The 27,695-nt window shown below is 41.2% G+C and overlaps 1 protein-coding gene across 8 annotated transcripts in view; it reads left to right on the top strand.

Moving 5' to 3' along the window:
• Positions 1 to 27,695, top strand: part of Ctnnd2 (catenin delta 2) — an 863,700-nt gene that overhangs the window by 794,821 nt on the left and 41,184 nt on the right. For all 8 annotated transcript variants that reach the window (XM_052743025.1, XM_052743021.1, XM_052743024.1 and 5 more), the window contains 2 exons: positions 18,920 to 19,130; positions 25,542 to 25,626. In XM_052743025.1, coding sequence (XP_052598985.1) covers positions 18,920 to 19,130; positions 25,542 to 25,626 — 296 coding nt within the window. The remainder of the gene's footprint in view (positions 1 to 18,919; positions 19,131 to 25,541; positions 25,627 to 27,695) is intronic.

Here is a 27,695-nt window from a genome sequence, read left to right as displayed (position 1 = left end):
CTGGCTGCCTGGACAGGCACCCAAGGTTACTCTGTAATGGTGGGGAATCTATCTTTGGCCTGCAGGCCTAGAATATCTGACAGACTTATCTGTGAAACAGGATTTTTGAACGACTGTCCCACCTTGTCTTGGCAAAGTTAGGTAGTCACTTTCTTTTGTGGCCTGCTTGTACAATTTGGATAGCATATTGTCAGCAGTTGAGGCAAGGGCAGTTTCTTGTCCAGTGACTAACTTTTGCCACAAAGAAAGTAAACTCCATTTGGAGTTTCTTCTGTGCCAATCTACTTCTCTGAAGTAGATTGGTGCTGCCAGGAGCAGACATGTCCTTGTCATTAAAAACATTATGTTATTAGAACATCTTAAATGCTATATTTTGAGATCTCTGAAGTGTTTGAAGATGACCTATCTAAAATATATGTGTTTGATCTTGTAAACATACCTAACATGACTACAAGCTTGATTGTAATAGGTGACTACTAACTTACATTTCTTTATTATCCTAAATAGATTTGTAATAATAATTTTCAAAGACTAGAAATTTACATTGCATTGTTGAATGAGCTGTATAGGTATAATACCTTGAACAAGAGTAGAAATGTATATATAGTATGTTCTAACAAAAATGACCTTAAATTTGTATCAATATACAAAAATATCTTAAACAAGAGTAGAAACTTATTGCCAGCCAGACACAGAGGGAACAGGAAATGAATGTGCCATGCTAATAAAGGAACTGCCATGTGGCAGAGCATAAATAAGGAATATGGGTTACCTTAAAATGTAAGAGCTGATTATCAATAAGCCTGAGCTACTGGATCAGCATTTATAATTAATATACGCCTCTGTGTGGTAATTTTGAAGTGGCTGCTGGGACAGAAAAACTTCTTATACTGAGCACCTCCACTTTGTACAATATTCACAGAGTTAAAGCAGGACCACTTGGAGGGTGGGGTGGGGTCCAACTTCAGGGCTCCTATTTCTCAGGTTTCCAAAAGCTGGCATTTGTCTGGTGTGGTGGTTTGAATAGTAATGGTGCCCATAGACTCATGTGTTTGAATGCTTGGCCCACAGGGAGTGGCTCTATTAGGAGGTGTGGCCTTGTTAGAGGAAGTGTGTCACTGTGGAGTTGGGCTTTGAGGTCTTATAAGCTCAAGTCTGGCCACTGTGACACAGTTTTTCCTTCTGCTGCCTACAGATCAAGTTTTAGGACTCTCAATGCCATGTCTGCCTGCATGATGCCATGTCCCACCATAATGATAACAGACTAAACCTCTGAAACTGTAAGCAGCCACCCCAGTTAAATGTTTTCCTTTATAAGAGTTGCTGTGGTCATGGTGTCTCTTCACAGGAATAGAAACCCTAACTAAGACATCTGGTCAGTAATGGAGCCACCCATGTGGACAGCAGAAAAGGTGCCACATGGCCTTGTGTTCCTAATGTCAGTTCACTAGGATTGGTAATTACCAAAGCATCTCTGGACTCATCTTAGTATCAAATAATGACACAGGTGCAGTCTACATTTTTATTGACTTCACAGTGAGCAAAAACCACAGGATGTTTGTATACAGTCCGTGTGTGTGTGTGTGTGTGTGTGTGTGTGTGTGCGTGTGTGTGTGTGTGTGTGTGTGTGTGTTTAAGGGATGTCATACTTTCAGGATATTGAAAACAATTGATCTGTTCCTCTCATATATATAGACACTGTCATCTTGGTAGATAATACCCTAAACTCATAACCCAGCGCAATGCCTTTTATGTGGAAAAAAATACAAAAACCTTGATGTTGTCATCACTCTGTGTGGTGAGCTCTGTATGACAGAGCAGTGGCCCAGCCTTCTCTTATGACTCTTCCCCCTGGACAGATGCAAACAGGCACTGGCATTTTTCTCTGCTTCTTTGAAGCAGTCAGAGCACTGCTCCCAAGAAATCTTTAATTTCCAGAATAAAGATCCTAAGTACATATGCATTTCCCTGAGGAAAAAAAAAAATCACATCTTCACAGAGATATTTGCAATAATGAAACCCATCTAATTAACCCTTCTGAAATCCCCCAAGGGAGCCAACATTGAAAGGGGTCACTTGGGATAAAATGGAAACTCCTTTTCTATTTCCAGTACTGTGGGTGGTTACTTTCATGGACTTTATGCCATTATCGACGGCTTTCAAGAGACAGAGATATTGAGTGTCTCACCTGGCTGAGCTTAGTTAACTCCATGGATCTCACGGGTCATTCTTCTTAGTAAAATAGGACAGCAGAACGAACACACACACACACACACACACACACACACACACACACACACACACACACATACACATACATACAGAGTGAGGATGCTGAAACATCCTCATTGGATGGAATGATGCTTGTGTACTTTGTTTTATCTTAATCACTAACCTCAGCTTAATGATGCACATGCCACTCGAGACTTCAAATAGTGCATGGTGAGGAATGACAACTTATATGGAGCCACCTGTGAGAGCTGGTACATGCATAGTTGTCAAATAAAACCAAGTTCAGGTAACTGTTACTAGTGGCTGCTACTCAGAGTATCTGCTGTAAGCATGTCCTTAAACCTGTGTATTGACCCAGGCATCAGCTTGCTAAGGCTGCATAGGGAGCTGGCATTAACTGGGTGGGTTAAACACACTGTTTGTGAATGTGACCTTATCTGGAAAAAGAGCTTGTGAAGATAGAAGCAAGAGTCTTGAGATCATTGTGAAGAGCTCACATAGGCCCTAAATCCAAAGACAAGTGTCCTCTTGAGACACAGAAGAGGAGAGACACAGAAAAGAAGACAACGTACATATAGAGGAGATGGCCATGCAATGCAGCCCTGCTCAGGAAAGGTGAAGAAATGTTCCTCTCTGGTCATCGAGGGCACACAGCCCTACCTGTGTCTTGATTTGATGACTCAAAGCTCCTAGGGTGGTGAAAAGATATCTATGTCTGACTTTGAAACACTAGCCTGTTCAGGCCATTTGATGAAGCAATCACAGGAAGTCAAGCAGAAGGAAGGGAAGATATTCCATGTGTAGTGTCTGTGTGTCCTTCCTCCAGAGCTTCTCACTACTCTCTGCCTCTGCTCTCCACGGTTTATCTGAGCAGAACTGTTTGCTGATCCTGCAGACAGACTTCCAGGTGACACTTCCCTTTGAACCTCCTTCAGTATTTATTCTGAACTCGCTTGCTGGGTATTTAGGAAAATACTTGCCTCAACTTGACCTTAGCCACTTGCCAATAAAAGGAAAAACAGTTGCTTCCTAAACTGGGCTTAACTAATAGAATTACACCAGGCCAATCAATATCATTGACCCTTCAGACTTACAAATGTAGTCACTACCCAGATCTTTTCTTTTTTCTTTCTTCCTACTTTTTAATTTTCTTTTTTTATATTTTAAATTATTTTTTTTATAGATTCCAGGAAGTTTCTACTGCACCAGGTTTTTACAATGTCCCTGAAGTGTCCCCCAATTCTAGTCATCTCGCTCCACACTATCTCCCTCCATCTCCCTTCCCCTTCATCCCCTGATCCCTCCCACTCCCATCCCCATATGTCCCAAGACCACCTTCAAAATCTATTCTATTTCCCCTTCCCTGGGAGATCCATGCATTTCCCCACCCCGCCACCCAGAGCCCTCCTCTTTACCTAACCTCTCTGGGTCTATGAATTGTTGTTATGCTCCCCTTTTTGTTCTGATTTTGTTAACTTGGATATTCTCTCTCTGCCTTTTAGTTCATTTGGATAAGGGTTTGTCTACCTTGTTGATTTTCTCGAAAAACCAACTGTTTCATTGATTCTTGGTAGTGTTCTCTTTATTCCTATTTCATTGATTATTTCCTACCTTCTACTTCTCTTGGGTGTGTTTGCTTCTTTTGCTCTAGAGCTTTTTCAGGTGTGCTGTTAAGTTACTAGTATGAGATCTCTTCATTTTTTTTATGCAGGCACTTAGTGCTATGAACTTTCTTCCCCTTAGCACCTCTTTCATTGTGTCCCATAAAGTTGATAGTGCCGTGTATTCATTTTCATTGTAGTCTATAAAGTCTTTAATTTCTTTCTTTGTTTTTGGATTGACCTATTTTTCATTCAGTGGAGAGATATTCAGTTTGCATAAGTTTGTAAGAGTTTTTGTGTTTCTGTTGTTATTGCTATCCAGCTTTAATCAGTGGTGGTCTGAGAAAAAGCAGGGAGTTATTTCAATTTTTCTTTTGAGACTGGCTTTGTGACCAGGTGGGTATGTGGTCAGTTTTAGAGAAAGTTCCATGAGATGTTAAGAAGAAGGTGTATTCATTTGTGTTTGGGTGAAATGTTCTGTAAGTGTCTTTTAGGTCCATTTGGTTTATAATATCTGTTCGCTCCAATATTTCTCTGTTTAGTTTTTGCCTGGATGACCTGTCCACTGATGAGAGTCGGGTACTGAAATCTCCCACCATCATTGTGTAAGGATCAATAGATGTTTTAAGCTGTAGAAGTGTTTCTTTTACAAAAGTGGATGCTCTTGTGTTTGGGGCATAGATGTCATCTTGGTGACTTTTTCCATTGACAACTGTGAAGTGTCTTTCCCCATCTCTTTTGAATAGTTCAAATCTATTTTAGGTATTAAAATGGCTATACCAGCTTGCTTCTTGGGTCTTTTTGCTTGGAATAGCTTTTTCCAGCCTTTGACTCCAAGGTAATATCTGTCCTTGATGCCGAAGGTCTGTGGGCAGGCTGCCTTGTCTTCTGGCAGCCATGACCTGTGGTTAAGCAGAGAGGTGCTGCCCAAGCTGGGGGCTGGGGCCCAGAGACAAGTGGAGGGAGGGAGGCCAGAAGGGGATGGTCTGTGGGATCCACAGGAAGTTTGGAAAGTGGGGAAAGGAAGCTGCAGCTGGTGTTCAGTTGCAGTGCTAGGGATGAGCCAGAGGGATTGAGTCTGCTGAGGGAACAGAGAGCAGAGCAGGTCTGCAGGCAGGCTACCTGGTCTTTGGGCCCAAATCTTCTTTCAAATATGCTTAAAATGCCTAATGGTTTTTAGCATAATATAGCAGGGGCTCTTCATACTGAATTGCAGGATGTGTGTTGAAAATACTCCTCTAATATGAAGATGCCCTACTCACATTTGTCTAATAAGAAACTTGACTTTCAGGTTTGGTTTTATTGTGTTGGTACTGACCATGACCATTGCATAATGGTAACTAAACTATCTGTAGATCAAAGTGCCAGCTCTGACATGGTCCTTGCAGGTAACTCTTCCCCTTGCTGTTCTCTAGCCAGTCATGTTGAAACAAACTTGAGAGAATTCCAGGGCAGCATGCAGCACACACTTAGGGTCCATGCTTTAGAAGGCAACACTGATAGGAAGTCGTTCTTGCCAACCTTAAGAACAGCCAGGAGAATAAAGAAGGGCAGAAGCAGCTACCCCCTGTTCCAAGAACAGCCACTAGAAGATGTGAGGCCGGTGCCCTGTGAGTCAGTCACTCTCAGACTTCTTTGAATGAAGGTGCCACCACCCCTTGCTTGAACTCCACAGTGAGCAAGACAAATAGGCACATGGAGATTTCAAAAACTGAATTGGATGGATAAGAAAGCTAAAACACCAAGCCTTTGCTGGGCTTTGGAACAATTGAACTGCAAATACCCAGTGCCTAATATTTTTCTGCTTTTTTAATCTTCCATGCAATCTCTCCCATTCATCATGTCTTTTTCCTTTGCAGCGAGCGAAATCCCACCACAATAAAGAAATTGCCAAAGGACCATCCAATGCCTTTTCCTTCCCTAGAATTTTTCAGTGTTAAATATTGCTTGTAATAAGTGGGATATCAGCTGGGCTCAGATCTCATATGTAGTCATTTTGATTAAGAGGGATTAGCAGAAGTAAACTTTGATCTGCTCTTTGTCCTCAAAGCTCATTTTTGTTTCTGTTACATCTACTTGGTCTCTCCTTTATTCTTTCTCCTTATGTCTACTTCTGAGGAGTTCATACACTTGTTGTAATTGTTGATTTTTTTTACTGTACCACAAATACAAAAACTTTTAAACTCATCAAATGTAAATCCAGTAAGTTTTCATTTTTTGCACATATCATAAGCCTGCAGCATATTGCTGGCAGGTTAATAATGCTGGCAGTGCCATTCAGAATGTCCACTGTGGTTAATTCACAAAGAAGTTCTCAATATTATGTGGCCCAAGACATTTTTACAGTTCACAGGAACACTGTTTTCGTAAGCTAGGGAATTGGGAGAAATATCTAAAACATAAGCCAACTGTTATTAAAATAATTTTTCAATATCTTTTGGTTCTAATGTTCTTTCTCTCAAATTCCATGTATTGTAAAAATATGAAAGATGCCAAATGTCTTTATCATGAAAAAAGCACATAATATATCAGTGGGCAGAAACTACACAGTAAGCTTGATGTAAACTTCAAGTTTTATAAACTTGTACTAGTAAAATAATAGTAAGAGTGCATGATGGGAAGTTCTTTTTTGCCTTTTTTAAGCAAAGGAGTTTGTTCTAGTTAGCTTGGCTGTCAACTTGACACAGCCCGAAGTTATTTGAGAGAGTCTTAGTTGAGAATTGCCCTCGTCAGATTGGCCGGTGCCTGTGTCTGTGTGAGACTGATGATTGATGATTGACACGGAAGGGCACAGCCCACTGTGAGCAGCAGCATCCCTAGGAAGATGGGCCTGGGCTATATAAGAAAGCCAGCAGAATCTGAGCAAGTAAAGGATCAGTAAGCTGTGTTCTGTTACGGCTTCTGCTTCAAGCTGCTGCTGACTTGCGCTCATGCCCTGACTTCCCTCAATGATGGATTGTGACCTGGAAGCATAAGAGGAAATAAATTCTTTCCTCCTCCAGGAGTTGTTTGGGGCTAGAGTGTTTTATCACAGAAACAGAAAATTCAAACAAAGCTATTGCTTTGGTTAGAAGAGGCTGAACCCAACCCCTCATACCATGTGTCTTAGTTAGGGTTTCTATTGCTGTGGAGAGACACCATGACCATGGCACCTCTTATAAAGGAAAACATTTAATTGGGTGGCTTACAGTTCAGAAGTTTAGTCAATTATCATCATGATGGCAGCATGCAAGCAGATATAGTGCTGAAGAAGAAGCTGAGAGTTTTACATCTTGCACAGGAAACAGGAAGTGGTCTGTCTCACTGGATGTGGCTTGAGCATATATGACACCTCAAAGCCCACCTCCACAGTGACACACTTCCTCCAACAAGACCACACCTACTCCAACAAGGCCACACCTTCTAATAGTGCTACTCCCTTTAGGGGCCATTTTCTTTGAAACCACTACACCAAGATAGAGGATTATCTCTTAAGTATGGAAAGACAGGGGTTTCAAAAGCTGTGGGGCAGGTTTGGGTCTAGTACCCTGTAATTTATCATCCATCTTGTGTTGGGAAAAAAGATCAAGTAACTGTCCAGCCAACACCATCACCCCCAACACCACCCCCTGCTACCTGCATCAGGACACTGTCTCCTGATGCTGGCCTCTGCTCTACAGAAAGTCCTTCACAAGGTGGTTTTACAGAGCAGAATAATGTACTGGGAACCAGTTACAGAGCATCACATAAGCCCCTCTGGTACTGATAGCACATGGTGTGAACAGAAGTAAAATTAGAGCTGATTGTTGGAGACCAGTAGTTGGTTTAGGTAGATACCAAAATAGCAAACAATTGTTTCATTTTAAGACAACAAAAACTTAAGTGAATTTAAAACAGAAAACTTCCTGTGTCTGAATAATAACATTGGGAATTCTTCCATATATACCTAATTGGTTAGGAAGACAATCAAAGTTTAAGTAAATACTATGTCTTCCTTATGTATTTTTATCTCTCTAAACAAGGCATGAGCATGTAGACTCAAAGGAAGTGTGCATATGTTAAGTCAGGGTAAGGCAGGTACGCTTAGGAATAAGGCATGCCTAGCTGCTCCCATCAGCCAATGTAAGCATACATGTTCTCTGTCATCTTGTTATTTTTATGTCTGAAAATTTTATATGTTCCCATAATGTGTTTGGATCAAATATACTCCCATTCTTTCCCTCCGGAAATTCTACCTTATCTTCCCCACTATTTATCCTTCCCAATATTACGTGCTTTTTAAACCCACTAAGCCCATTTAATGCTGCCTATATGCACATGGGTATAGGACCCTCTACTGGAGCAATAGTAATCTCTCAGGGTCCACATCATTTAAGAAAACTATCCTTCTCCAAGCAACTACCACTTACCAATAACTTCTCACCAAAGGGTGAGACTTCATGACCACCTCCCACATCAGTGCTGATTTTCTTCTGACTTGATCTCACATAGGGCTTGTGTATTCTGTCATACTCACTGTGAGTTCATATGTGCAATGGCCTTGACAAGTCCAGCAAACCCCATTTTGCTGTGGATGTTCATTACCTGTGGGTTCTACAGTAGTGCCCCTCCCCCCCCACAGTAATCCCTGAGCCTTGGAGAAAGAGGTGTGAGCTAGATGTCCTATTTACAGTTGAGTATTTCTAATCTCTTATTCTTCATGTTGACCAATTGTGGGTTTCTATATTAATCTCAATCTATGACAAAGAGAGTCTTCTCTGATGAGGATTGAGAGATGCACTAATCTATTAATATAAAGATGAAAACTTAAGAGGAAATTTATATCTGTGTCCATTTAGAAGAAGGATAATATTAGGTTCATACCTAGGACCTAGGACCTAGCCAGTCGTGGGGTTTTGCCCAGCTAATGGTACCAGATATGAGTTCCATCTTGAGGTGCTGGCTTTAAACCGGATGAGGAAGTGGCTAGACTCATCTAACATCCATGCCACTCTTGTACCAGTGGGAATATGTCAGCAAATCACTTGTTATTATAGCTCACAGAGTTCACAGTCTGCCATCTTGTTTTCAGTCAGAGTGATTCCATCATTCTTATTTTTATTGATGTAACTCACATTGCTATGAAATTTAAATATGTTTGATGGTAAAGATACATGAATGCATAGAAATTACTATGTAAACATTAAAGGTAGGTAGCAAAAACAACAGGGTAATGCCTTGAGTTATAATTCTCAAGAAAGGTTGCATATTTTCTCTGTTCAAGCAAGTCTGGAGAAGCCTGCATTAAGCTTATTTAGCCAAGGAGCTGCATTTTTTGTGCATCTATTAGACAGTGCAGGACATTTACTTTTCTAATTTGAAGTAAACTTGCTAATACGATATCATGAGTCATGCCTTGGATATCAAGTACAGCAGTTCCTCAGTTCAGGCTACATGAACCTGTTTTAGCAACATTGTATAGAAGTTTTGTTCCCAAGACCTTTCATGGAGTGGGTGGCTGTAGCAGCATGATAAACATGAATACAATTCTTAGAGGTCAAAGCACTCAGTGCTCCTACATTGTGTGTTCTAAGGGTACATCCCAGTTGTGGATTTATTGGCCAGTAGACATCAGGTTGTTTGAGTCTATCTAGTCTTCAGTATATAATAGTGACAGAAAGGTAAATCCAACATGCCAGTTTCAGTCATGGGATGAAACTCTGATGAGTGTCTGTGGAATGCCCAACTCAATAAATGATGATAGAAAACTGTCCCCGCATTTGAAAGGTCTGTACTGTGAAAAGAGCTTGAAGGAAGGACTGAGGATGGTCACAATGCTTAAGGAAGTTCCTGCTCCTGAGGCTTTCAGGTACCAAAATGCAAGAGACAACCTGATCTGTGCCCGTTAACTTCTTGAACTGCATTTGTCTTACACACAAGTTGGAAATTATGTGTTTCCTTTCTGTACCCCCAGGGCAATGCAAAACAAAAGTGACAATAACAGATGGGAATGTTCTTGAAAAAAGTAGGGCCACTGTGCTGTGCAAGCTATGAGGAGTAGCACATTCCTCTCTTGGTAACCTTAACTGAAGCTTTTTTTTTTCCACTTTGGCAGTGGTGCACATCAATTTGCTAAACCAAGAATGAAAGAATGTGATTGGTAATCCATCATTAGGCCACTTGCTGTACTCAACACACTGTCCCAATGTGCTCACGTCAGACTTCATTCCTGTAACCGAATCTTTATTATGGAAACACTAACTCATCCTGTCTAGGGCAGACTATTGTTTTATGAAATTTTTGTCTGGTGAGAATGCTTGAATCTTGATAGATATCAATTCTAACCAAAAAGGAAAAGGCCCTTCATAGGTTTTTCTCTCCCGAAGCTATAATTAGTTAAGTTTGAATATTCTCACTTCTGCTAAAATTAGACAATGAGTTGAGATAATTATTTTGAGGGCTATCACACTTAATAGTTAATCAAATTAGCTGAATCCTGTTCAAATGTGTATCATCTGCTTGTATCATTTTCAATATTTCTAAAACTCAATTCATTTCTGGTTCAGAGAAGTACTGCATTCAGCCTCTTTTTAATTAGCTGCTATTTTTATTTTTAGAACTGTTCTCATGCTAGTTAAATGTGTATCACCTGACCACCTTCTGGCTGACATCCCCACTCATCTCCTTACACTCCTGGGTACTCAACAGTGTGGGAATTTCTCAGATCTAACTCAGTGACTCCTCTGGATGGAACCTCGAGGTGCCAAAAATACAATTCATTTTGTGTTCCCAACAGATGAGAAGGGTTATTTATTTGGGGGTGTGTGTGCATAACTCTTGGGAAAGCTGTATACCACGCAGAGTAAACATGGAAGATTCTGCCTCATTTAATAGTATTTCCTTTTCAAAAGGTTAGTTACTCTTTGATTCATCTTCTCAAGCCAACTGCTAATCGATTCAGGCATGTGAAATAGGTTCTTGTGTATGTTATAAGTTGGTGCTTGCTTTTGAAAATCACAGTTACTAGATAAAGCTAAAGAAACTATGGCATATCTTCTAGAATATATCTCAACCTCTGCCCACACTAGCCATTGGGTTCTCCAAATGATCCTTCCTAACTACGCCCCACCTCCACAATTTTCCTACTATTAAAAGTCTCTAATCAAGTACGGTAACAGATACATTTAAAAAAAAAAGATCATTTAAAAAAATAATTCAACTCTTCCAATATCTGTTGCAATCTAACATGTGCAGAGCAGATCTGGTGCTGGAAAGGGAACTGGGGTGATTAACCCAGGGGGCTGCCCTTGTCACTGCCATTTTCACATCTGTCAGAGAGAGTCGAAGAGGATGCCTCAAGAAGAAAGGAACTGGGAAAAAGTAATTTTACCTTTGCAACTGAATGTCGGTCGGAGACAGCTTCTTGGTTGTGGGTGGGAGTCCATGTCCACTTCCCCCTCTCATCAGCACTTGGGACCCCATCTGACCTGAACCTGTGCAGGCCCTGTTCTTGCTGCCTCTGTCTCTGTGTTCATGTGTGCTGCAGTCCTGTTGTGTTGGAAGACACTGTTTCCTTGGAATCGTACATCCTCTCTGGCTCTTAGAATCTAAGCCCTGTGCCCAGCAGAAGATGGCCAACACAGAATGAACTCAACAGTGTTTTTATACACTTTTTTGTCTCATATTGTTTTGTTTGGGTGTTTTTTGTTTGGTTGGTTTTGGTTTTGTCTTACTGGCCTTTTGCTTGAATATTAATTATGGTTTCCGTTTTTGTGTTTTTATATTTTTGTTTATGTGTGTGTGTGTCTTTTTTTTCCTTTCTGAAATTCCAGTTTATTTGGGGTTTTTTTGTTCGTTTGTTTTCTAAAGAGAGAGAGAAAGGAGTTAGAGATGGGTGGGTAGGAAGGTGGGCAGGATCTAGAAGAAGTTGGGGTAGGGGAAATGGTGATAAGAATAATTTGTATGAAAAATATTTTTCAGTAAAAATAATAAGAGAGAGAATTTTACTTATGAATTATTAGAAGGGAGCCAGCCTTAATAACTGGTATCCATATATGAAGTAAAAGAGTACACATTTACCTTGATATATCAGGTTATGCATGCTCACATTGCACTGGACAAACAAGAATTCATGCATAGGATAACCTTATCATCATCCGTAAGGATGTAACCCATGTAGGAGATGAAGTTGGTTAGGAACCCAGTGTGGGGCTGGAGGAATGGGATGGTGTGTTTCTTTTGCTTTTTTTTGTTGTTGTTCTTGCTTTTTTATTCCCTGAGCTAATCTTCTGTGCTGTGCTATTTTTATGTGATGGGCATGTTGCCATGGGGGAGACAGCTGGGGACTGGTTTTCCTTACTAGTCTCCTCTTATGCTGAAGTGCAGACGCCACCACGGATGTCTGCTCAGCTGCGTTGTTTGACCATGTGTTGGATGGTCTGCCTTGCGGGTTTTATAGACACAGACACAGCAATCAGGGATGATCCATTCAGAAAGACGTCTTCATGGTTAGCAAGGTGAAGAGTGTATGCTGCAGGTCTCAACAGTTAGCTTTTGTGGTCATTTTCTTATGATGGAAATGCCCCACTCCTTTTCACGTCAGCTCCTGAGCTCAGCAACACAGAACTTTGAGGTGTGAGCTTCACCTCTTCCTAGTCTCACCTCCCTTGCCTAGTTCAGAGATTACTCCAGGTTTCTGAGCTCGTTTTCAGTGATCCTGACCATGCTACCTGTAGGACTGAAATCCCCTAAACCATATCGTGCAAGCCAAGCCAGTGTCCTAGGAAGAGGCTGCAGATACCAATTTCACATGCAAAATGCTCTAGTTCCTTAATGGACTTGTCATGTCTAATTAAATTTTACTTGCCTTTAAATGTAACATAGCTGGTAAGGTCATGGTTACAGATTTTATTTACTTGATTACATGGTGGTGAGATTCAGCAGCATCATTTACCATGAAAACCTACAGTTAAGGAAAGTACACAGACAGAAAAGGCGCTTTATAACTGTTGCTCCGAGTTGTATTGACCCAGGCTGATCAATGCATTTGTTACATTTCCAGGCGTAGTAGTAGTCTTTGCTGACAATTGTTTGTCTTATCATGGGTTTAAGAAACTTTCACAAGGATATGTTCAATGCATTCTGAAGGATTCATTAGAAGAGGGTTCCATTTGAAGAAACTGTCATTCAAATTTCACAGTAGAACCTGTTAGATGAGGCAATAAATACAAGCAATGTAGGAAGAAGGCTTTTATAGTGAGCCTAATTTAAAATGTAATGTTAACCACAGTTGTATGTGTTTCACTTTGGTCATAAATCTTTATTTTATTGATCTTGGATTAGTAAGCCATCCTGCTTCTCCAATCCGAGTGGTCTGATTGGAATCTGAATGAGCTGTGGGAATGCCGACTTCTATATTGTGTTGATGATGTCAGTTTTGACTATGAGCAACAGCCTAGTATTTAATCACACCATGTGTGAGTATTCTGTAAGCAGGCTTCTGCTTTGATACTTTTTTACAAAGGCACTGTGGCTGAGCCGGGACTTAAGACAGGGTCTTAGGCAAGCATGAGAGAAAATCAGGAATTCCCTGCTGGCAGTAAAGCTGATTGTCTGTGGTTGCATACCTGTCCTAAACAGTAATACTAAGGCTGTGACAAGTGTTCTACCACAGGAGGTAGTTGGTGACTCACATGAGAGCAAGAACACTTGATGTAAACCTAAGTGTAGACACAGGAGGGTATAAGAAAGCTCCAGGCCTTACGCTCGACCATCCAAGTGCATTCCAGTATTACCAGAAAAGGAAGTGGCTCTCTGAAACTTCTGTATTAAAAGGTTGACCATCATTCCATTCTTTAAATGAAGGGGAGGATGTATTTCTCTCTCGAACACTGTCAGTCACTGCTAACACCTGATCAGGATGAGGATACTTGTCACAGTAAATGGGAACTGAGTTCTCCTTTTCTTCACTGATCAAACCATTTTGTATTAGTTTAATTGTTTCTATACTGTTGTTGTGATGATGATGATGATGATGTAGTCTCACTATGTAGCTCAGCCTGGCCTCTAACTTGATGTCAATCTCCAAGAGCTAGGATTCTAGAAGAGAGCCATCACACCCAACTCTTGTGTCAGATTCTTGATAAACAGGACAGTTATCACCACAAATATTAAGGCATATAAAAAAATCTACATAATGCTGTGCATATCTAAAGTTTTGCATCCCATATTTTCTAAGGTAGAAGAGAACATACTTTTTGGTGTCTGGGAAAATCCAAAAATGGTTTACATTTTTTTTTACTTTATTTATTTATTTATTTACATTTTATGGGGTGTGGATTTGGGGAAGGCAGTTTCAAAAACAGTTCTTAAAGGACACAAGACATGAAAGTTAATCCTGAGTGACTAAAGGCAAGATAGATAGATAGATAGATAGATAGATAGATAGATAGATAGATAGATATAGATATATAAATCTGGCTTGGTTCAGAGTGATAATGTTTAAAATAAAACAGTAACAACAACAATAGCAAAATCACCTCACCCAGTGTTAGGAATTTTTCTATTCTTTTCCTTTTTTTTTTTTTTTTTTTTTTTGTATGTGTGTGTGTGCAAGGTTCCTTTGGCAAATATTGAACTAAAACATTCAATGATAGCATTTTCTCCGTGTTCTTTTTGCCCACCAGCTGAGAGAAGGCTAGGAAACAGGCACCTGAGTCGGTATTCCAAGAGACCAACCAGAATCCAGGAAGGCTGCCCATGGTCACCAGATTTGAAAGGCGCTGCCTCCTTCAAGGACACATACCCTTTTTACACTTCCTGAGGGGCAACACGAATGTGCATACCAAGGGCAACCTGGTTCTCCATTATCAAGTGTGTGGGCATTATGTGCACAAGTCTTTAGTGATCCAAATCTTGTCAAAAACAAAAAACAGGGCATCAAAATATGTTGAATGGAATAAGCCTGTTCACAGAATCTACACAATTATTTTTACTAACAAAAAAATATTTTGTAAAACACCAGTCATGAAATCTCAACCTAGTTAAATGCTCTTTTAGTTTGTACCATTTTAAATAAACAATGCCAGCTTAAGTGGACATTTACAATGTCTATACTAGTTCTCAAATGAAGACATAAATGGGATCTTGCATAGATTAGATCCCAGTAAACAATAAGCCTGCAAATACATGGACTCTTTGTACCTTAGGTGCGGAATATTGGAACTTCTTTAAGTCTTTAAAGTAATATGGCCCCTTTGCCTTAGCCAACCTAACAACTTGTTATCCTTTGATTCTCATGTTTCACATAGGACTTATGATGTAATTCACTCATTGCTAAACATTTTTGCATTTCACTTTGGTAAAGAAGACAGCATTAAAGTGATCTGAGACTGTACTTTCATTGGACTCTTTAGTCCTTTTATTATAATATATATTACAACAGAGCACATATATTAACGATGTCACATTATGTACACAAACGCAAATGGACTTAACAGTTTACCTAAGCCAGTCCATGCTATTGGGCCCCACATGCAGTTCTTCCAAACTGCTTACCTTGCAGTTTCTAGAAAGGCAATCTCTACCTGCTGTCCCACCCTCTCTCCCAACCCTTGGCCATGGAACCATTCTCCATCCTATTCTATCACTAAAGAGAAAAGAAATGAACAATTTGGTCACCTTAATCGTATTAAACTGTGAAAGTAAGTTTAACCCACTGTGGGAGTTTGAATGTATTCAGCCCCCATAAGCTCATATGGAATGGCACTATTAGGAGGTGTGGCTTTGTTGGAGTGAGTATGGCCTTGTTGGAGGAAATGTGTCACTATGTGGGCGGGCTTTAAGGTTTCCTATGCTCAGGATACCACCCAGTGTCACAGTTGACTTCCTGTTGCCTGCAAGATGTAGCACTCTCAGCTCCAGCACCACGTCTGCCTCCATGCCACCATGCTTCCCTTCATGATCATAATGGATTGACCCTCTGAAACTGTAAGGGAGCGACTCAATTACATGTTTTCTTTATAAGAGTTGCCATGCTCATGGTGTCTCTTCACAGCAATAAAAACCTAACTAAGACACCCCCTCACCTTTTAGCCTTGCCTCAGGGCTTCAGACACAAAAATGGAATTAACTGCCTTTCACTTGCAAAGACGTCTCAGACCTCAGGGACCCTAAAGAATGACCTGGGGTTGGAGAGGAAAAGGGGACCAAGATTCTTACTGCATAACAAGACTCGCTTTTTCTAGCGTTCAGACTAAGGGGTGAAAGCAGCTGTGGGGTGTGGAGCAGTTAGCAGCCAGCTACCTTGAGTTGTGCTGACAAGTCAAAACTGCAAAAACCCAGGTCAGAAAAAGACTGCATTGTTCCTCCTTTGAATCTCATGAAGCTCTTAATGTATCAGCATGTTCTTTATAAAATAGCAGCTGGATCTTACCCCTCCCCCAACCTACAGAGTTATCTCAACTGACTGTCCACCTCCTATGTGAAGCCTTCCACAACCACCCCAAGCCAAACCAATTTTTCATCTTCCCCAATAAGCCCAGAGCACAATCGCTTGTGGCTATCATCATCCTGTGGACCATATTTCCCTTCCCCTCTTCAATTAGCCTCAAAGTTTCCAAACACCAGAAAGAGCTGAAATGTTTTCCCTACTGCCCAATTTTCCTTTGCTAAAAGTGTTCAAATTCAGGTGTGAGAAGACGTGTTCATTTGTTTTCTTTTTTTTTTTTTGAAACACACTAACGAAGACATTGAAAAAGAACATTATGTTCTTAAAGGACTCAACAAAGTCAGCCAAGAGGTCTTCTATCTGGGAATAATTACGCTTGATTGCTTTCTTCACTCAGCTAGTGAAAATATAGGCTCTGATAACTTGAGAAAAAGCCCTAGCTGTCCAATAAAGCATTCGTGTGCTGTCGGTGACATATTGGAAACAAAAGAGTTCCAATGAGTTCTCAGCAGTGGTAACTCCTGGTCCTTTGCATGTTGGGCACATGGCCTGGCACACAGGGTTGAATGGATAGCTTCTTGATAGTGGGGTGGTTTCCATGAATTGTGAACATTACACAATCAGTTGTGTCTCCTTTAGGCCTTACAGATTGGGAGGCTATAAAGAAACCACACGTTCACTATTACCTGACATAGGTTTATTTATTTACTTAATTACTTAGAGACTAAGAAATTCCACAGGTAAGTCTCTTCTCAACATATTTGCTTTCAACCAGGAGAATATTAAGGTCACAAGACCAGTCTCCCACACTCACAGTGTGAATGTCCCAAATGCTCAATGGTTGAAGTGTCTCTCAATCCTGTCGTCAGAACATCCTGCATCACTTCCCTTCCAGAGGCAGGGAGGAAAGGACATGTCCGTCTCCTCACATTGGTGGTTGGCAGATTTGTCTTCCTTCCGGTGGCTTATGATAGAACCACAGGCGTGCTGAACTCAACAGAAGCAAGCTCTTCGTCAGAGTTGAGTTGATTTAACGATAAATATATCAAGCAATTTGCTGCGAGGACTAACTATCCACGCACAAAGCATCCTCTCCGAACCACTTTGAATGCTGTCATTAGACAATAAATATGCCCCATTTGGGGGTTTTCAAGTCAAAGCACTTCTGTCAGACGCTTCCTCTCCTGTCATCAACCGAATGCAGACACTCTTCTATTTCCGTAATTTAAACATCAGCATTTTCTGTCCAAGCTAAAATAAGCCACTAAAATAAGGATAAGAACAGATATCAAAATATCATATTACAGAGCCCTATGTTTTATTTATTACTGCCTGGAGCTAAGATACTGCCTATTCCCATGGGGTTCTTTCTCCTGCCCCATGCTGCCACACACTAGACAATTTATCAGCAGAAGAAGGTGCCATTTAGAGGTCTGTTGCAGGTAAAGTGTTTCCTGTAACTATTAGAAGCTGGCTACATATGTCTAGTTTGGGGGTGGGAGGTATGTAAAAGACCTAACTTGGAACACTTGCCAATTCCACCGAAAAGAATTTTAGGGACAGCCAACTTTGCTGCTTGTTTACTTCCCGAAGTAAATTAAAGGAACAGAATTGGAAGCAACGGGTGGGATGCATTAATTGTCTTGCTGGGCTGTTGGTAATGTCTAAAGTGCTTTGTATTCTAAAAACACTCCATAAATCTGTCACTGTAGGTACCTTTATCATTGGGAGAGGCAAGACAGGTAATGATAAAGTGAATTCAGTAAGCAAAGTTGGGTTTTATTCATTTTTCACACAAAGAAAACTGTGCCAGGTTGGTAAATGCTGTATTACAGAATCACACAATAAAAGCTCATTGGAGAGACAAGGTTACCACAGTACACCACATTAGACGATTTGTCAAGGTCGCCTCCCCTGCTAGTGATTCAACTGCTGTTAAATTATACAGATCCCAATCTAAGTTCATAAGGTTGTATCAACCACCATACATTTTATTTACTTCTGTGGATATCAACATGACATCTCTTGAGGCTGTGGCCTTTCTTAATCATGGAATAAATGCTTCCCATGGGTTTCCCCATTTCATCTTTTAAATAATCTTACAGATTTTGTATCATTATTGTTCTTGCTTTTAAAACTGAAATCACTGAAGGTTAGAGCCATAAAGTCACTCCCAAAGACACCCAATCCTACATCTATGGACTACCAGACCCTTGGCCTTTGCCATGAGCAAGTACAGTTGGTTCTCTGTACTGTATATTCCTCAGCCAGGATTCATCCACCTGCATATCAAAAGTATTTGATTAATATTCATGTACATTAGTCACATGCAGAGTTTTTCTTTTTAGTCATATGACATCATTTAGTCGTACACAGCATTTATGTTGGGTTGAGTAAAAGAAGTGATGGAGAAGTGATTGAAAGTATGAGGAAGGATGCGTATGTGCTACTTTATGTGAGACCTGGGCTTCCATAGATTTGGGTATCTACAGTGTGGTGGTGAGGAGGTCCTGGACCCAGTGGACACTGGGCAGCCGTACTGTGCCTTCTGTGTGTGTATTTGATTGACACACAGTGCCTTCTTGCATCCTTGTTTCTCCTCTGTTCCCATCTCTCCACTGTTCCCTCTTCTTCTGCCTTCACCATTCCTAAACTGTCCCCTCCCTTTTCTTCTCTAAAGGCAAATACGCCATGCGAGACCTGGTCCACCGGCTTCCCGGAGGGAACAACAGTAACAATGCAGGGAGCAAGGCCATGTCAGACGACACCGTGACGGCCGTGTGCTGCACCCTGCACGAAGTGATCACCAAGAACATGGAGAACGCCAAGGCCTTACGGGATGCCGGTGGCATCGAGAAGTTGGTCGGCATCTCCAAAAGCAAAGGAGATAAGTAAGTCGGGGCAGCATTGTCTGTGCATTGATGTCAGGGGTGGTATTGTCTGTGCGTTGAAGTTAGGGGCGGCATTGTCTTTGCCCTGGAGTAAGTCAGGGGTGGCATTGTCTTTGCATTGCTAAGGAAGACTTCACGTCCCACCCGCAATCAGAGTTCCTTCACAGGGCAGCCAACCAGCTTAGCCTGCACACGTGCCTTTGTCTTCCTGCTGTTGAGCCTCCTCTGTGGTTGCAAGTCCCTGTATCAATGGACCCATGTCCTTTGGTTCTGTGTTCCAAGTCATCACATGGGAGTTTTCTCGCTGTGTCCTTCCTACGGAGTCAGAGAGAACTAAATTCGAATCTAGCCTTCTCCTTTACTCGCTGTGAGATTCTGGGCAGGTAATGTAATTTAACAAGTTACTGTGCCCTAGCTTTCTAACCTAAAACTGAAGGCAGGCCTGTCCTGATACCCTTCCTGGAATCAGGGATCATCAAACCTGAAAAGATAAGTCGAAATTCGCCAGGCAGAGAGGAGAGTGCAAAGAAGGGCTTCCAGCCAAATGGAACAAAAAGAAGCAGCTTGCATAGGCCCCAGAGGAGGGGACTGGACCTGCCTCCATTGAATCTACCAGGCTGAGCTGAATCCCCAGGGGAGTCCTTGCCCTGGAGGAGATGGGAATGGGAGGTGAGCTGGGGGGAGGGTGGGGGGGGAGGGCTGGAGGAGGGAGGACAGGGGAATCCGTAGCTGATATGTAAAATTCAATTTAAAAAAAGAAGAAGAAGAAGCAAATTGGTCTCCAAGCCATTGCACCTCCTCCATATGTGGGAATGTTCCCTGTGATTTAAGAATCAAGGGGATCTTACTGTATGCAACTAAAAAAAAAAAAAAACTTCATCAGCCAGGATGTTAGTGTATCAGCTAGTATATCAACCTTTACAGAAACCTTCACTACCCTTAATTAAATTTTGTCTTCTGGAAGTCCCTCGGTGTAATCAAAGAAGATTAAATGGGTAAACTTTTTATTATCAAGGGCCCGCCGACTTCTTGCCGTTTCATTCCCTGCCTCCCATTCCTTTACACCTAAATGCTAAATAATTAATTTTTCTTTTGTTATTGGAGAGGGTGAGGTATGCTCTTTGAGACTCTCTGGAAACTCTGTCTCATTATTTCATTTAACTCGGGTTATTGGCAATGTGTTCTAAAAGTTTCGGGGGAGGTTTTTAAATACCCTGAGATTCTTAAATAGGTCCATTCAGCAATTCAACATTAGATTTGAATATGTTCTTGTGTCAAGGAGCGAAGCCCATTGGACTTGGGCAATTGTGCAATGTAGATTTGGGACTTGAATTATATACAACTCGTGATGTTCTGTCTGAAAATAAAACACCCTAGTTCACAGGTAGGAAGTTATGTAGTTTTCTTCATGTAGTTTCAGCAGACCTGTGGGTCTCAAGGAAAAGAAATGCTTACTTGCCTTGGGCATTGTGAGCCCAGTATATTATTGTTGTTACTGTTTTTTTTTTTTTTAAAGCATACACACTTAAAGAAACAATAAAACCACAGTTGACAGGAGCACTCTATTTGCTGTATTTATGAGACATCCCAAGGTTAAAGTACATTCTCTGAATTTAAGGACAAGAAATCTGGGAGTAGATGGTTGGGCATCTATCAAGTCCTTTCGGTTGTCTGAGTTTAGAAAAGATGCTGTGGTCAGTCTTATGGCCAAAGAAAACTAGTTGGTGAAACTATTTTAAAGTCTTTTTGGAGAAATCACCCATGAAACAATGTGACTCCTCATTGGTGACCTACTAAATTGCCCTGTAAGGTGTGGTCCAGACTTGATTGTTAAAAGGGGCAGATGTTTTTCATCTGTAGGTGATCTCACAAGTGTCCTTTAATTTGACTAAATATTTCTTCATGGACAGTCACTCATTTCATCAAATCATTCCTTATCTTTTTTTTTTTCTTTGTCAACAGCCTGGAGTTGTGATTTTAATAACAAGTGTTAAATTGAACTGAATCAGGTCTCTTACAATTATAGTTCTCACGCTGAGTTGGCCTTTCTGTTTTTCATGTGGTTTATCTCTTTTGTATATGAATATACTGAATAGTTGGAGGGTCAAATCAAGGTTTTTATAACTTCTCGTTTCTTACCTACACTTTAGTTTATAATTGCTTTTCACTGCTTTTGAAATCAAACAAGTCCAGGAGAATTGCTCTGATTCTTAGCATGCCACTCCTTATTTGTTGCTCAGTCCTGTGGTGACGGCCAACATTAAGATTCCCTTGAACCTCTCGGTGTGTTTTAACAAATCAGAAAACCTTTTCAGGAGTAGAACTTTTGAGCTGGGGAGCCAATAACACAGTATAAATACCGGTTCATTCCGGCTATCCTATATAACTATTACAAATATGCCCACACTAAATTGCTCTTAAAAACTCGCTCCTAGAACTGCGTTCAGTTCAAATCCGATTTTATTTGTAACAGCATAGGAACACACATGACAAAGTAAACAAACAAAAACACAGAAGAAAACGCACGTATGCCTAGCTGTGGTCCTCAGGGTTTAAATATTTGTAACCTTTGACTTCTAAGTATGAGCAAGCCTAACCATGTAGTGATATGAACAAATCAGACTTGTAAGGCACCACAGTGCATTGGAACCGCACCCCTATGGTACTGGGAAGACATTCAAGGCGACTGGTACTCTGGGATGTACCATGGGTACTCCATTAGGAATTGCACCATCAGACATCTTCAGCCACCCCTGATTTGACAGCTCCCACGAAGATCAAAGCACTATGTAATTGTTATCAACACTTACAGGAGCCGAATGTACACTGTTTTAAAGTCTGATGACTTACTGTTTTCATACAATTTTTAAACACACATTACAGACATTCTGTCATGTCCCTGATATCCATTTTCATGATTTCAACAGTTATATGGGAAATCGTGTTGAATGTGTCGTTGTGTTTATTATAAGGCAGAGAAGCTATTAACAGTCTGAACTGTTACTTGTCAGTCAAGAGCTGTGTGCTCTGGCTCGGGTTATAATCACTTAGGAACATTGAATTGTTCTAGTCCTTCAGTTGATAGCTACAGCTTTTCAAGCAGATATTTTTATGACATCAGTCTAGTGGCAGGAACCAAAGTAAAGACTAAGAAGATGGCAGTGTTCCTTTTGACCTTCGTGTTATTGTTACACCCTGCCACACTGGCATTTTAATTGAGAGGCTAAACTGCTTTTCATACAGTCTCTATTTTGTAACTAAGCAAGAAGTTGAAACAACAAAACAAATTACACTGTGTCAGAGGAATTTTTCATGCTAAGTGTGTCAGCCACACCACCACCACCTGAATGCTAATAATGTTCCTCCAGGGTTGCCTGGGCATTGCCAGAGACAAATATCCAGGGGTGAAACACAAGAGCATTTAGTCTTTGTGTAACCTTGATCATACAAGGCCATGAAAAGGTTTAAATTTCTCTCTAAGTTACAGGAATTTCAAACTATAACTGGAGCGTGATACTACCATAAATTATAGAATAATTAAACATCCATTTATTTTAGTGAAATAAAATAAATGCTACCTTGTTGTAGCTAATGTTTTAGGGAGAAAAGTGGAGTTCCTAGGACCTTGGTTTTTTGTTACAGTACAGCTGCAGTTGGATTGTTTCTCAGAAACAGGTAGCTGTCACTTGCTCTTCAGTAAATGGATGGAGAGGCTCTAACCTCAGCTCACATAAATTAGAAACATAAAGACCCAGAAAAGCAGCAGCCATGCTATCCACATGTCCTGACATTCCATGATTTCATTAGAGAAGGCCTGTCATAAACGTTCATTTATTTCAGCTCTCAAATCCAAGCCCACCCCAGCCCATCTACCATCTGCTTCCTTTGCATTTCAAAGGCCTTTTTAAATTTCAAATATATATTTTTATTTAATGTTTTGAGAATTTCATACATGAGTTTGTACAATTCCACCCTCCCTCTCCCTCTTCCAAACTCCCAATCCCTGCAACCCCCTCTCAAATTCATGATCTCTTTTTTTTTTTTTTTTTTTTTTTTTTTTTGGTTTTTCGAGACAGGGTTTCTCTGTGTAGCTTTGCGCCTTTCCTGGAACTCACTTGGTAGCCCAGGCTGGCCTCGAACTCACAGAGATCCGCCTGGCTCTGCCTCCCGAGTGCTGGGATTAAAGGCGTGCGCCACCACCGCCCGGCTAAATTCATGATCTCTTAAGACTCCTATAATTTTTATTGTTACGTGTGTGTGTGTGTGTGTGTGTGTGTGTGTGTGTGTGTATGTGAGAGAGAGAGAGAGAGTATGTGTGTGTGTGTGTGTGTGTGTGTGTGTGTGTGTGTGTGTGTGTGTGTGAGAGAGAGAGAGAGAGAGAGAGAGAGAGAGAGAGAGAGAGAGTGTGTGTGAGAGAGAGAGAGAGAGAGAGAGAGAGAGAGGGTTTGGATGTGTGATCTGCATCCATTTAGGGTCGCTCTTATGTCCATGTTTAGGGCTGACCAGGTGGGGGAATGGAGAACTTACCAGGGAACTTGCTCCCGACAAAAACTGACTCACTGTCTCTCAGCAGCCATGAGTTGCCTACAGCCCTTCATGGAGGGGTGGGACCCTATGAGACGCCGCCCCATCCACACTGGCTTGTCAACTGGTGTTGGCATTTGTGCAGGTCTAGCTTTGGTCGCCATGTTGTTGAGATTTCATGGGTACAATGAAATGTACATGGGTACGTTTCACTGATATGGCACCCTATCCAGAAGCAGGTGTCCTGGTCCTCTGCCTCTTTAGGAAGAGCGGACAGAAAGGTAGTAAGAGCCAAAGACATTTTTGGTCCCACTTCAGAGACTGTTTTCAGTGGACCTGTCAACCATACCAGTCAGTTTCTGGACTATCCATTGCTTTAAAGGCCTCATTACTTGTAACATCCTGGCCAACACCAGTAGTCCCAGGGACCACAGACCCACAACTGGAGCCCACAGCCCAGATTATACCTTCTTCTTGTTTGGTGCACATATAGTGTTGTATGTACGGAAACACAGCCACATTCTTCTTGCTAGTGACAGTTAATTGAGTAACTGTGACCAACAAGCATACGCCCTCTGCAAACTATCGTACTCCTTACAGAAAAAGTGACCTGGCCCCTGAGGTAGACCATTTCAGTGGTTGCCACTCACATTGTGCAGCTGGTGGTGAAACCATTTTTAGAATTAAGTGTCTGCAAGTAGTTAGTACCTCCTCTAAGCCAAGCACTAGTCAAAGTGACTTTCAAGAATGTGGGCATAGTGTGTTCCCCAAAATATTGTGCACCCTAATCAACTTATCTGGGGACAGAGAACAGAACAGCCACTAGATATAGAGGCCAGAAAATGGTGGCACACACGCCTTTAATCCTAGCATTCCAGAGGCAGAGATCCGTCTGGATCTCTGTGAGTTCAAAGCCACACTGGAAACAGCCAGGCATGGTGACAAGAGCCTTTAATCCCAGGAAGTGATGGCAGGAAGCGGATAGGTATTTAAGACATGAGGACAAGGAACTAGGCCTGGTTAAGCTTTTAGGCTTTTTAGCAGCAGTTCATCTGAGATTCATTCTGGATGAGGACTCAGAGGCTTCCAGTCTGAGGCAACAGGATCAGCTGAGAAATTGGCAAGGTGAGGTGGCTGTGGCTTGTTCTGCTTCTCTGATCTTCCAGCATTCACCCCAATACCTGGCTCCAGGTTTGTTTTTATTAATAAGACCTTTTAAAATTAATGCTACACAAGAATCTGATGGGATTAAATCAATATGGCTATACTGACCTAGTCTCTGTTTTAACATGCAGATTGGCATTGACCAAAGGTGAGAGTTGTGTCTTCATAACAATTACCACGGGGCTTGTTAGATTCTTGTTCATGGGCATTCTTAGGTATCCATGGTAACGTGTGTGTGTGTGTGTGTGTGTGTGTGTGTGTGTGTTTGCTTTTGCTTAGCAGCCACAGGCAACAAGAAGCAATTGCCTGTCTTCACACAGGTCAGTGTGCCGGGCCCCATACCTGCATTTGTGCCCTGGGGATATGGGTGTCTCCGTTTCTCTTACTACTGCTATAAAAATTCCTAGATTCAGTCAGTGCTACTGAATCACTTTTTTTTTTTCATATTTCTCTTCCATTTTATATTATTGGAGACTATATATGCTTTCTCCCTAAATGTCACGGTTCTGCTGGTTGTGTTTTTGGCATTTCTTTGCCAAACTCTGGTGCCTTCCTGCCGTCGTCTTCCAGATATGTCATTGAGAAGAATGGGGACTAGGAAAACAGGACTGTACTGAAGAGAAAAACCAAGACGATGTAGACTTTGATGTTTCCTGACAAGACAGTGTGGTTCCAAACCAACATGGCATTCATCATGTGCATTTTCTGTCTTTTCTTTATCAGGCACTCTCCAAAGGTGGTCAAGGCTGCATCTCAGGTCCTCAACAGCATGTGGCAGTATCGAGATCTGAGGAGTCTGTACAAAAAGGTAAGGATGGCTTTTTTTTTTTTTTTTTTTTTAACCTGAGGCTCCTGAGCTCACAGGTTTCAGGCCCAAGGGCGCCAAATATGACCATAATAAGAAGCATCCCAGATATAGTGGGTGTTTGTCCGAAAGCCTTGGTAGCTGAAACAAGAGAAGAGAAAGTTTCTGTCCGTATACCAAGATACCAAAATGTGAGCCTTCTTGACTAAACAGATCCAAACTTACACAATCTTATACCATATCATCTTTTTGATTCCCTCAGAGCCTATAATTTCTTTTCAATTATTTGTATTTGTCATCATCGTTATTACTAGCGTGTGTGTGATGTATATGGACACATATGCCATGGTGTACATGTGGAGATAAGAGAACAACCCGTAGGGTCGGTTCCCTCTTCCACCTTTATGTAGGTTCCAAGAACTGAGCACACGTCTCAGGACTTGCTTGGCAAAAAGCTTTGCCTGCTGAGCCATCTCACTGGCCCTATGATTTCTTTTATTTTCAAATATTCATTTGCTTATTCATTTGTTTATTTTATGTGTGAGTGTTTCTGTATGTGCCTGAGTGTATGTATGAATGCCACATGGATGTAGGATATCACAGAGGTCAGAAGACATCAAATCCCCTGAATCTAGATTTACAGGAGATTGTGAGCCTCCATGTGGGTGCTAGAAAAAGAACCAAGGTCCTTTGAAGAGTAAAGAGTGATTTGAACCACTGAGACACCTCTCCATCCTCCTCTTCCATTTTTAATTAACACATAATACATATACTTATTTATAGAGTACAACATACTGGTTCAATACATGTATCCATTGGTTATGGGTCACTCAAGATATTTACCTCATCCATTCTCTTAATCATATATCATTCTTTATGGTAAAAAAAATTCAAGATTCACCCACCTACTTTTTTGAAATGCCTGATACAATATTTTGAATAATACTAATTCACTTTATTAGAGAAAAGTACTACTTTTTTCTAGAGCTCATGTATTCCAAAGTAGACCAAAAAGTCATAAATTTAGAGATTTAGAAAAAAAATTAGAAAGTATCAACAAATTTGAACAAGTAATTACAGAGGAGACATAGGAAAAATAAATGGCTCAAGAGCAATTGAGAGAGTCAAACAATATGGCAGCTGAAAAAAAATTACCTACAAGATACAGTAGCGGCCCTGATGGCCTTAGCACATGGCTGCCCAGAGGATGGAGATGAAGGTCTCCCTGACCTCTGTAAACCACAGGAAGCTTGGCATTCATTCTGTGTACTTGTGGGGCAAGCAGGAATTCATAGTTTGCATTTAAAAGCATCTTCACTCTAAATGTGGTTCAAAACTAAAACCTAAAGAGTACCACTTTGTAGACAAATTTCTAAGTGGTCTTGTTAAATAAAAAACACGGAGCCAAATTTAGGGGTGAAAGCCTTAGAGATCAGGGAAATAGGAATAGCCACCAGCTAACCTTAGCTTACCACACTATAGCTTCCAAAGTGAGTTACTTCCTATCTACCTGCGCCCTTATTGCCTTGCTGTTCTGCCCTCTCATTGGCTCTTAGCCCAGCTACCTCACTTCCTTGTCACTGCCTGTCTATACAGACCTCCAGGTCTCTATGGTTGGTACTGGGATTAAAGGCATGTGTCACCACTGCTTGGCTCTGTTCCCTAGTATGGCCTTGAACACACAGAGACCCTGCCTGCCAAGTGATTGGATTAAGGGCGTGTGCTACCACTGCCTGATTTCTGTGTTTACTTGAAAGAGCTTGCTATTTCCTCCGCTCTCCAGGCAAACTTTATTTATTAACATACAAATAAAATATCACCACACCACTTCTAGAGATGTTGGCTCTGCACATCATGGCTGAGTTCTACTGAAGAACTTTAGGAGCTGGGGGTCAGGCAGGCATTCTTAACAATGTCTTCCAGGGACTGTTTTGTTTTTGCTATTCCTATGTGAGCAAGTGTGGAGAATTAAAATTTCATTAGTAAGTAGAGGTGGGGTACATCATAAACACACAAAGGACACCAGGGTTTAGAAAGGAAAAGCTGGGCTGGGAAAGAGGGGTGGCTTCCTT

Source organism: Peromyscus californicus, unplaced genomic scaffold, assembly GCF_007827085.1.
Source record: "Peromyscus californicus insignis strain IS unplaced genomic scaffold, ASM782708v3 Scaffold_18__1_contigs__length_77618521, whole genome shotgun sequence".
Classification (NCBI taxonomy): Eukaryota; Metazoa; Chordata; class Mammalia; order Rodentia; family Cricetidae; genus Peromyscus; species Peromyscus californicus.
The sequence above is the reverse complement of the archived record's forward strand: the minus strand, read 5'-3'. Positions and strand labels throughout refer to the sequence as shown.